Genomic DNA, 11,932 nt, shown 5'->3' on the forward strand with positions numbered 1-11,932 from the left:
AAGGTGTTGCAATGATCCAGTCCATGCTGCTACTTGATTAAAATGTTGTTGTGTGACCTTTAAAAAGCTGTGCAAAAACAAATGCCCGCAAACCTGAATAAACTAAACTAACTTGTTGTAAAATAATAATAATAAAAAAACAATGGACAAAATTCCTCTGCATGAGAGCCTGTAAATATTGCTATTGTTTAAAGACAAGGTAGATTGTGTTGTGTGTCTTTTAATTATTCTAATAGCTTGTAAAGACCAGATCATGTTTATTATGTCCTGATACATTTAGTTAGTGAGAGGGCCTTCTTTTCCACTGACTTGAGTTTTCAGTATGACTGGGTTAGTCACATGTTCCAGAGAGGTCAAAATATTCCACACACCAAATGACTTCAAGCACTAAATCTGTATTAAGGAGGAACTTATCAGCACATTCAGAGGCATCGGAGCATTAAAGGACAAGAGCACTGCTGATGTCAAAAACTTGCCGGAGTTTTCTCAGAAAAAAGTGACTCGAGCGTCAGGTTGATTAGTAACACTGTCTTTAACTGTTGCTTCGCATGCAGTTTAACATGAACTCCAAGGCAGGCAGGTCAGTGGCAAAAACTGGTTTTCTGGAAGGAAAAATTGACAAAACAAAGAATTTATTCCAGAAAGCCTCAAAAACATAGGAGCTAAAAGTCCTCATTTATAAGATTGATTTATATATTGTCTCTGATTGATTACAAAAATAAATACATAAAAATAGGGGGGGGAATCATGAAATAATATCTAAGCTGTTCTCATGACAATAAATGTACATACGTTGTATAAATGTCTTGATAGGTTTTGGCCACTAGGTGTCATCAAAGTCAAGTTAATAAAAGTTACTGTGGCGTCAAACGTCTGGCTGTTGAAATGATGTATTTATTCATCTATTAACATTTATTTAAGCAGCCAAATCCCGTTGAGAGTGCAGATCTATTTTGTAAGAGAGGCCTGGACCAGAAGGCAACCCAACATATCATATTTAAACCATAGTTCTACAATGTGAGCCAAAATATTATTTTTTGTTGTTGTTTTTGTTTTTTTAAGACATTAGACTATTATATATTTGGCCAAAACACCAGTTATTCCTCTTCCTTCAACATGGCTGCGGGGAAACATAATTTGAGGATAAAGTGAAAACAACACAATCTGCAAATAGCTATAATTATTTTTAGTCTGTCAACAAACAAGCTAAACATTAGCTTCAGTGCTGCAGCTGCTGCTGCTGTCTCATGATTGGAATTTTGTTAAAGGCGTGTTCCCCCCTCAGCTCAGTATATAAACCCACCTCCAGAAGAAGCCCCCTCATTCACTTCCTGCAGGCTACAGCCCCCCCACCTCCCCAGGTTGTGAAGCCCCCCTGTCATTGTCTCCCCCCTGACAACAGAGGACAACCTTGGCCTGCTCTTACACGTAAGTGACACTTATTTCACTTTCTTTTGCCCGGTTTGCTTTTGTTTCTCATTTTCTTGCTTCATTTGGGTTATGTAAGCGCAACCAGGGAGATTAAAATACCTCATTTCTACATATAATGGTGAGTTTGTGCAAAAATTACAAAACCAAGTTAGATTCAGTCACCTTTAAAGTCTGTTATTGATGTTTTAGTTGATTTTTTAATATAAAACTGCAGTTTTAAAAGATTTATGATTTCTGCAACACAGCATTTTATCCAAAAGGCATGCTGAAATACAAAAATCATGATTTTGCTTAAATATTCCTTTTTTATTCTAAAGATTTAAACTTGTTTTGTAAACATAAAGGAGCAGTTTGGTCAAAGTAAAACTAAAAGTGTTCCTGTACCTCTGCCTACGCTCTAAAAATGAAATGTTGGATTTACTTAACCATGTTATGTGACCTGGTTCCACTTAACTGAGTTGAGTAAATTAAAGCAATATACTCATGTTCTTTGGTTAAAAAACTGGTATATTGCTTTGAATTTACTCAACTCAGTTAAGTGGAACCAGGTCACATAACATGGTTAAGTAAATCCATCATTTCATTTTTTACAGTGTATTACTAGTCTGGACCCTGGACCCTGGACCCTGGACCTATAGGTTCAGTCCATTTACCATTTACCATTACCTGGGAACACATAAAAACACAATTTTATAATAGCATATCTTAAACAAAATGATAAATTACACCTCAGTGTCAGCATGCTTTGTATAACAGGCACAAGTAAAGGTCAGTTCCTGTTTTTATGATGAAAATAAACTGTTTTTTGTGTGTGGTAGGATAAAAATCAGAAGGTGTCACATCAAATCATGAAAGACAAACAAAAAAGAAATAAGCGTAGAATAAAAAACAAAGGTAATCAAATAAGTCGTCATAAAACAGAAAGCTGTTTAAATTTTGTAAATAATTTCTGAGCGCTGCTGCGCTCACACACTCCAAAACAGTTTGCATATGATACAGTTTTGTCTTTTCTTTCTGCCATTTATTCCTGCCATCAGAATAATAAAAACAAATGTTCTTATCCTGCTATATTTGAGTAAATCATGAGCAACATGATGCTTCTTGGTAACTCTGGTAGTTTATGTTGTAAAGAACTCAGATTGGTGTTTGTTTGTCCAAAAGTAATTACCAGAGCCGGCCCAAGGCATAGGTGAACTAAGCGGCTGCTTAGGGCCCCGCAGCCACTAGGGGGCCCCGAGACAGAAGTATGGTAAACTGAACTGACCATAGAGTTAACACAGAGTAATAACTTATTACTCTCTAAATTATGTATTTCTGTTTATTTTTTTCAGTGTGAATCATCCGAGGTTGTCCGTCACGATGGATCCGTCTCCCATTTTTTTATCCTGTCAACCCATTATGAAGCTTACAGAAAAGCACAGGATACCTAGTTAGCAGATATTTATTTATTTTATTTATTTTAATATATTCTGGTTGGAACTTTATACATTTTTTTATTTCAAAAACATATTTATTAAAAAACTCAACAGATAAAAAAATCAGATTATTTTGATTAGTTTGTATTTGAAAACCTTGCTAGCAGTGATGGAAACAGCTACATTAGCGACCCTGGCTGCTGCCACCACTGTGGTTCTGGCGTCTCAGACGGACATGTCCGCATACGTTTGGCTCCTGGTGCTCGGCTTCATCATCGCCTTCATCCTGGCCTTCTCCGTCGGGGCCAACGACGTGGCCAACTCCTTTGGCACGGCGGTAGGCTCCGGAGTGGTCACCCTGCGGCAGGCCTGCATCCTGGCCACCATCTTTGAGACGGTGGGCTCAGTGCTGCTGGGGGCCAAAGTCAGTGAGACCATCAGGCAGGGGATCATCGACGTGAGGATGTACAATGGCTCAGAACATGTCCTCATGGCCGGATCTATAAGTGCCATGTGTGGTGGGTTTGCTGCACATGCAGAGATGTATTTGTTTTTGCTTTTAGATCAAACTGAGATGAAACACAGACCTCCCTGCCCGTGTGTTTTTGTGCTGCAGGCTCGGCTGTGTGGCAGCTGGCCGCATCGTTCCTGAAGCTCCCCATTTCTGGGACACACTGCATTGTTGGAGCCACAATCGGGTTTTCTATGGTAGCCAGAGGCCACCAAGGGGTCAAATGGATGGAACTCCTGCGGATCGGTGAGTAACCTTTGTTTAAACATGAATGTGTTGAATCAGAAACAAAGTGTAGCATATAAAAAACGTTTTTTAATGAATTGTCTTTTCAAAGTGGCATCCTGGTTCCTGTCACCTGTACTGTCAGGAATCATGTCAGGAATTCTCTTCTATTTCATCCGCAAATTCATCCTGAACAAAGTAAGGGCCACTTCAAATTAGCTTGTTTCAGCAAAAGGACAGTTTTACTTTGATCTTAGAGGACATTTTTGCATGTGTCAAAAGTAAAAGTTCTGTTTTAAAAGAAAATGCTTCATACGGCTGATCTTTTTTTGAGATTTTAACATTTTTAAATATCTAATTTAGATTTACAGTATTTGTGTTCAAGTGGTTTTAGCTGAGGGAGGGGGGGTCACAAGATTAATTTGGAACGCTAAAGAGCTTTAGTGTGAAATTTCTAACTCCTGTGCATTTGTGACAAGTGTTTGAGAAATTCTGCCTTTCTTTTAATTTGGAGCATTCTTTTTTGTGTATGTGAAAGAGTTGTTTTCACTTGGGACAGTGCTGTGGAACCGACTGAAACTCTCCCCTCCCTCTCTCACTCAGCTGTGTCATTCTGATGTAACACGTTTTCATAAGCTCTGACTGCTGGTTAGCTCGGCATCTTTAAAGCAACAAATGAGCAGAGAATGAATAGAAATTTGCGACTTTACAATTGTTTTCTCCGATCTAAGAATGTAAACAATATGTTTTGTCTGTCTTCAACATATTTTTAAAGTCCAAACTTGACAGTAATATTAATTTGCATACTTTTCTCCTGCAAATCTTATAAATAAGTTGTCTTTCCGCAGGCTAACCCCGTACCAAATGGACTGAGAGCGCTCCCTGTCTTCTACGCCATCACTATGGGCATCAACCTTTTCTCCATCATGTTCACAGGAGCTCCATGTGAGTGGTGTCACATTCACAGTCCACACTAAATCTTCTGGGGTGGGGGGGGGGGGGGTTCACCTAAACACAGCATCTGATGCATTCCTTGTGGTCAGGTGAGATGAAAGAGTAGGGAGTAAAAGATGCTGGAGAGCTACTGTATTGATAATAATGAGAGAATTTTATAATGCTGAGACAGAGGTATTTTAATACCTAACATTGTTAAAACACCGTTGATGTGAAACTGAAAATGATTAAAGGAAGCAAATATTAAATGAAAACTTTCTATTTCTGTGGGTTTTATTTGCAGTTTTTTATTTTGTTTAGAAAAATAACACCATATAACTTACTATGATTCCAGTTCAGTATGCAAAGTATGTTTTTTTTTGCATTAAACCTTCATAAAAGCTCCTAACATTAAAGTTTTCTGACAAACTGACTGAACTCCATTGCTTTAGCTCAGTTTTTAAATCTAAATGAGTCATAATCTGCCTGCACACTTGAGCAGCCGGTGGAGTTAACAGTGTTTGAGGCCCGTTCTGCTCTACGTGAATGTTAAAGATACTGTAGGTCACACCCATAAAGTGCCTTGGCCCACTTTTCGGGTAAAGTTCTTGTGGTTGTTCACATTAAAAAAAGTTTAATTCCAGCCGTGACAGCAGACACAGTTTAGGCTGTCAAGAGTTAAACTTTGAGGAAAAATTTAACACTCAGTTCCTAACAGTGTTTTATCACTGTGCAGCAAGACCAGCCTCTTCCACGGTATCTGATTAGAGGAGAGTGTCCTTTCACTGATACTGTTGTCCAAAAGAACACGCTGACATGTGGCAAACAGCTTGTTGAGATGTTTTGTATTATGTTACAAATCACGTGTCTACATTTTGTTAGGTTCAAAAGGACACATTAACTCCTGAATAACGAGTAAAGTTTCAGTTTCTGACACCGTTTCTTTTCATGTTCCTTGTGCTGTGTGCTCGCTCAGTGCTGGGCTTTGACAGAGTGCCATGGTGGGGGACGCTCTGCATTTCCCTGGGCTGCGCCGTCGTCACCGCTTTGCTCGTTTGGTTCGTCGTCTGTCCACGCCTCAAGATAAAAATCGAGCGTGAGTAAATGTGACGGTTTCACACTTCCCAAGAAGAGACAAATTCTAAACGTGTCACAGCAACATTGTGTATTTTAGTTTGTGCAAAACCTTCCTTTCCTGTGGCTTATTTAATCTTATCTGAACTCAGAAGTCACTATTAGAAAATAAAGTACACTTAAAGGAGACATATGATGCTTTAAATCCTTTTTTTTCACATTTAAATCATTAGGCTGGGGTCTATATAAAGTGGAGCTGTGTTGCTTTGGTCTGATTCCTTCTTATTGTAACTCCACAAGCCCCTCTTTCACCCCTTTATGAGGTGTGCCTCAGATCAACTCATTTACAGTAGATGCTGTCTCTTTAAATCCAAACAAAGAGCTTCACACCCTGACCCCTACAGCTACCAGCGTGGTCCATTGTAAGTTGATGGAGGTGTTTATGACTATATAGCAGCACAGAAACTTGTATTTACAAATTAATTAAAAGATGTCAACAAAGTAAAACTTGTACATCCACCCTTAAATGTTGGAGCCAAAGTCAGAGGAAAATTAAGATGACCAAATTGTAGTTGATTAGTTCAGACCTTATTTACAGCTCTGTCGCAAATAATTTGATTGGTTTGAAAAATATGATCCAAAATGAATATAAAGATAGCTATGAAGCACCTAAAGAGAATAAATTAAACATTTCTGCACTCCTAGAGCCTCCAAGTGCACAACAAAATGTATTTAATTGCTAAAAAAGTAGATTTAGCGTCACCTTTAAGTAAAATTGATTCACTTTATGTTGGTATCTCCTTTTAATTGTTATTTACAAATCTAAATGGCTGCATGAGGACTTATTTAGTAGAAATGTTAACACAGACCATTCAGCAATAAATATACAAGTGACTGACCTGTGAATGTAACGTACCACAGGAGAAACACGCCCCACTGCTCCCAGTGAAACTCCACTGATGGAGAAGTCCTCCAACAAACCTGCACCAGAGGAGCAACATCAAATCCCACCTAACCCTCCACTTCAGAGCCCTCCAGCTGAAAGCCAGAAGGTGGCCTTCAAACTCGGAGGCTCAGAGGAAGCCGACCTAAACAACGATGTGGAGGCCAAAGACCTGGACCCCGCCAACGGTGAGAAATGAATGTCCCAAAGTGTCAGAATGGAGACACAAAGTGAACAATAGTAACACAAGTCTGATCCTCAGGTCTGAACGGGACTGTTGGCCACATGACAATCACAGACCCTCACAGCGGACGCTCCCATACAATTCACAGAGACTCGGGCCTCTACAAAGACCTGCTCCACAAGCTCCACAAGGCCAAGGTCGGGGACTGCATCAGTGACAGCGACACGGAGGAGCGGCCCATGAGGAGGAACAACAGCTACACCTCCTACACCATGGCTATCTACGGAATTCAAACGGATCCTAAGTATAGAGATGTGGACACCGGATCCCAGAGGAGGTCTCGGGTGGACAGCTACAGCAGCTACAGCTCAGCGTTGACCAGCGGGAGTGTGGTCCCGGATGAGAGCGTGACCCAAGAAGCCGGTGGGGACCTAGCTCCGGAGGAGGATGAGCTGGAGATCGACCAGCCTGCTGTTTCGTTGCTTTTCCAGTTTTTGCAGATCCTCACAGCGTGCTTTGGCTCTTTCGCTCATGGGGGGAATGATGTCAGGTGGGCGAGGAGCGGGTGTTGCTTCGGAGGATTCACTAACGTGTTGTTCAGATGATTAACAAGTTGTTTCTCTCACCAGCAATGCCATCGGCCCACTGGTGGCTCTCTGGCTCCTCTATGAGAGCGGCTCAGTCATCTCCACTGCACCCACGCCCATCTGGCTGCTTCTTTATGGAGGAGTGGGGATCTGTGCTGGACTCTGGGTCTGGGGTCGCAGGGTCATCCAGACCATGGGCAAAGACCTGACCCCCATTACACCCTCCAGGTATGCCTCAGAGCTACACTCTGTCCCAGCTGAAAGGCTGATTGCTGAACCACGCTAACGTTTTGCCTCCTCTGCAGCGGATTCAGCATTGAACTGGCTTCAGCCGTCACTGTCGTCGTAGCGTCTAACGTTGGTCTGCCTGTCAGCACAACCCACTGCAAGGTGCAGAAACTCACATCTCTGACGTTTTTGCTACAAACACACATGTTGTAACGCGCACACACTGACATGTCTGTTTTCTCAGGTGGGATCTGTGGTGGCGGTGGGTTGGCTGCGCTCCAGGAAATCAGTGGACTGGCGTCTGTTCAGGAATATCTTCATCGCCTGGTTCGTTACAGTGCCCATCTCTGGCCTGCTCAGCGCTGCCATCATGGCTCTCTTCATACACGTCATTCTGTGAGGCTCAGTTTCTGTTGTGACTCTCTGTGCAGAATGTGCCTGAAGCTGTTTCATTTGTTCTGCGTTAATAATTCAGTGTAATTTTAGCTCAAGACAAATATTTATCGCACAAAGATGTTTGTCATAAATTATGCAGGCTGTAGTAGCGCTTTTCTAATGTCAAAAAGACTGTGATCCTGTAAATGTTTCTGTATATTTGTATAAAAGCAATTTGTTTTCATCAGATTTATTCAGTTTTTACAAGTGTACAAAAGATCATGGGACTTTTCAGTAAGAACTTTGCCTTGAATGAAAGGATTTTAATGTTCTTAAGTGATTATTAGCTGTCACTGAATGTGTGTGTGTGTGTGTGTGTGTGTGTGTGTGCGCATATGTGTGTGTGCATGGAAAAAAAGTAAAATCAATGTAACATGATAGTTTTGTAACAAAATAAATGCATGATTATGAGCTGATTGAGCTGTTATTTCTAAATTAACAGCTGTTTTTTGTAATTATTTTTATAAAGAGCATAGGAAATTTTGCTGTTGTATTTTTATGTATATATATGATATACTTGTACAAAAATGGAATATGTGACACTGCTCTGGAGTTGACCTAATGTTTCAAATAAACCTAAAATATAAATGGTGAACCATAATTGTACTTTTTGTCACATTTTATTCGTTTCATTTTACAAACCAACCACAGGGTGGCGCTGTTGTTACAGAATTCCGATAATAATACCTATATTTCCTCTCATCTTTCCACATTTGCATTTTATAAATAACGTTTAAATCCATAGGCTGGACTATAAATAAAGTAGACCATCAAATATTAAAATGCAATTTTATTAACACACAAACAAAATATGAACGTTTGAAGTCAATGAAAGAATGAAGAGAGAAGCAAATAAAAATGCTCTTTTAAAAACAAAACACCTCAAGAAAACATGTCAATCACTGCCATAATTAAACACCACAGAAAATGATTTAAGTTAAGTTCATTTTATACAACAACAATGTCTTATATGTAGCCAGTGAAAAACTTTTTTGCCAGCTAATTAGATGTTCTTGTTCTGCTGTTTATTTCTAATCCCAGATAAAGTTCATAATCTTGAATTCAAGAAGGTCAAGAAGCTGCATTACCAGCTGATTGTTGTTTCTGTTACTGCAGCTGTAGTTATTCTGTCTGGTTTTGACAGGTTGAGTTGTTTTATATGAATGATTTTCAGAACTTTTCTCCCCTTGAAGTTAAATTTAGTGCTTTGGATCATTTCACTTGTTCCAGACTGAGCTTTTCTTTCCTCTGTGTGTCATTAACCAGAGGAAGGATTGTTTACAGCTCAGTTTGATGCGTGTAGAACAATTACTAAATTCACTGAGTATACTTATTATATCTGTATGGATAAATTTAAGTGGTGAATATGATGCACTGTTTCTTTTTTTTTTTCTTTTAATGCAATGTCAAGAACTGCAAGATGCACTGACTTGTAGTTTTTTATATAAGCGTAACATTCTCATAGAAACCAAACAAATATTGTTTCCGTGATTGGATCATCTGAATATCATCTTATATTTGATTTGACTTTTTGTCTGTTTGCGGCATAAGTTTCAATACCACCAGAAGCTCACATGATGGTGGTGTTCTCCAAGTAACTAAAGGAAAAGGCTGAATTTGAAGGTGACAAGAAACCCTGCTCATTTCGGCAAAATCAGAAAAACAAAGGTAAGTTGAGCAGAGATGATTTTTAATTTTTTTATAGAAAAAGGAAAAACATAATTTGTTCTCTATAGATATCACTGCCTTAAAATTCTCCGTTTGATATTAAATGAGCTGCCTGTTTTTACAAAAGGGGAGACTGGGGACAGTTGCAACACTTCTTGCATTTGACTCTGTTACTCAAAGATGGTTTGAAATAGACAAACTAAATTTTAATACAATAAACTTACATCTGTCTGTTAATAGTCAAAACCATTTATAGATGACTAAAGCATGTACATTCTTCATAATTTGCATTTGAAAATGAAAAGTCAGATGTTGCAACTGACCCCGGGTCTGGGGACAGTTGCAACATTGTTTGGGGGCGGTTGCAACATATTATTAATACAATATATTTTACTGTAAATAAAAGTTTTATTATTTTAATATTTATAATATTGCTAAATTTATAAAAACTGTAAGTTATAATGATACGTATTACAGTGTTATTCATTTATTCTTTTTGATCAAATGATGAATATAGATTTGCCCTGATGAGTAGACCTTATATACAGATGACAAAGATTCAAATTGATATAAAACACATATTGTTTTTAGAGACAAGAATAATAGAACAATTTGTGAGGCAATTAACTTTTGTTTTGCCTGTTGTCACTGTACGCCAACATTGTGCAAAATTTACATTGAAAGAAACTGAGACTTTAAAACCATTGTTGAAAACAACAACTGCAGAAAATTAATCTTAAACACTTTTATGTTTTAAACGATAAAATTGTCATGAATACCCAATACCTTTTTAAGTGTAAACTTAATTTCAACATCTTAATATCATCTGTATGTGCTCTGTTTTTATCTGGATTTATCATATGGGGACAGTTGTAACAACTGTAGTTACTGTCCCCCTTCCTGTCAGCCATGATAAAACCTCATGTGTTAGCTAAATAAGCTGATCTGGATACATGTTAACCATATTAGTTAAAAGTCAACATATCACTTGTTTAAACCAGATAAGTTTGAGCTGGATCACAAAAACAGTGACAACAGTATAACAAAAATAAAGCTGGGCAAAAAAATACTTTGGTACGGTACGTCAAAAACTGTTTTTTTTTTTTTTCAAATAAATCCTGGAGCAGTTTTTGAATTTGCTTACTTTTTCTTTGCAAGGTGGGACATCTAACTGAGCATGTACAGTGTGAGTGTCATCACTCTAGCTTGTTTCTGTTCGGAGAAAAATGATGTGTTGCAACCGTCCCTTGTGGCTACTGCACCGTCTCCCCTAGTTTGCGTGAACCTGAACGTAACAGTGAGATATTTTCTTGTTACTTTAAATGCCAACATTGCCTATTATGCAGTTTTTACAAAATGTTTTATCTTTTACTATACAAAAAAATTATAAACGTAATGCTTGGATGTGTGAATTAGGTGGAATAGAAGTTGTAGCAATAAGTAACATTTTACATCATTTTAAAACAAAATTACACTCATTAGAAAATTTGAATTGAAATAAGCACATTAATTATAATAAAATTCTAATGTAATTCAGATCAGACAAAGTATTGTAACTATAACACTTTTTTAGTGTAACATAATTGTGAAACTGTGTGGCCACGTTATTACAAGAAAGGAAGATTATAATCTCTGGAATTCCATTTTAGGGGAAGTGTCGCAATTTTTTTTCTGTTTTCACCTATGTCCAATAATAACTAAGAAGAGTAAATAATTAGATTACCTTAAAGAAATCTGCCATCGTTGACTTTGCTGAAATCATATCTGAACCGATTATTTGTGGCAGATTTTGAATAATGGAAAAAAAATTTGATAAACTGGGTCTAAAATAGATTTTTTTTCTAAACTCAAATGCATCAAAGCAAGTTATTCTTCTGATTGTGAGTGATTTAGTGAGAATGTGCACTGATAATCCAAAGTTTTTTTTTCTTTTTGTAGTTGGTCACTCATTTACAGCAAAACAACAGAGGGATAAATAAACTCAGCAGAACTTATGTCAGTTATCTACTGTATAAAACATTCTATGAAACTAAAGATGGTTTGAATAAAAGATCAGGTCAAAAAGAAAAGGTCCCATTACTACACTAAAAAAATTGTTTGATTCCTAATTGTAAAATAAGTGCATAAATTTAACATTATCATAATGAAAACTCCATTTTCAAAACATCATCTGATGTTATCACGAATAAGCATTTCAGATTTAGCTCTATTTGAAAAGTTTTGGTGGTAACATACTGTATGTGTAAAAACAAACAGTTGTTGAAAAAATTAAACTGTTTTTATACGGTAGTTATATAT

At 37.8% G+C, this 11,932-nt stretch overlaps 1 protein-coding gene across 2 annotated transcripts; it reads left to right on the forward strand.

The window, feature by feature from the left end:
- Nucleotides 1-1,322: 1,322 nt before the first annotated feature.
- slc20a1a (solute carrier family 20 member 1a) lies at nt 1,323-8,561 on the forward strand. 2 transcript variants are annotated; one of them, XM_014033219.1, is made up of 11 exons: nt 1,323-1,428; nt 2,763-3,364; nt 3,463-3,603; nt 3,695-3,780; nt 4,431-4,527; nt 5,492-5,611; nt 6,511-6,720; nt 6,795-7,266; nt 7,346-7,531; nt 7,609-7,693; nt 7,776-8,561. In XM_014033219.1, exons 2-11 carry the CDS (start codon nt 3,016-3,018, stop codon nt 7,929-7,931), a joined length of 1,902 nt encoding a protein of 633 aa, XP_013888673.1. In that variant the 5' UTR covers nt 1,323-1,428; nt 2,763-3,015; the 3' UTR covers nt 7,932-8,561. The 2 variants fall into 2 exon arrangements, with proteins under 2 accessions (XP_013888673.1, XP_013888674.1); XM_014033220.1 differs by lacking the exon at nt 1,323-1,428 and having other exon boundaries at nt 2,509-3,364.
- The last annotated feature ends 3,371 nt before the right edge of the window (nt 8,562-11,932 follow it).

The sequence above is a fragment of the Austrofundulus limnaeus genome, unplaced genomic scaffold (assembly GCF_001266775.1).
Source record: "Austrofundulus limnaeus strain Quisiro unplaced genomic scaffold, Austrofundulus_limnaeus-1.0 Scaffold1667, whole genome shotgun sequence".
Classification (NCBI taxonomy): domain Eukaryota; kingdom Metazoa; phylum Chordata; class Actinopteri; order Cyprinodontiformes; family Rivulidae; genus Austrofundulus; species Austrofundulus limnaeus.

Excerpts from the sequence above, each read along its gene's own strand:
- slc20a1a (XM_014033219.1), top strand. The coding sequence starts at position 3,016 with ATGGAAACAGCTACATTAGCGACCCTGGCTGCTGCCACCACTGTGGTT. Across the intron at positions 3,365-3,462 it reads ATCTATAAGTGCCATGTGTG|GCTCGGCTGTGTGGCAGCTG; the intron begins GTGGGTTTGCTG and ends TTTGTGCTGCAG. Across the intron at positions 7,267-7,345 it reads CATGGGGGGAATGATGTCAG|CAATGCCATCGGCCCACTGG; the intron begins GTGGGCGAGGAG and ends TTCTCTCACCAG.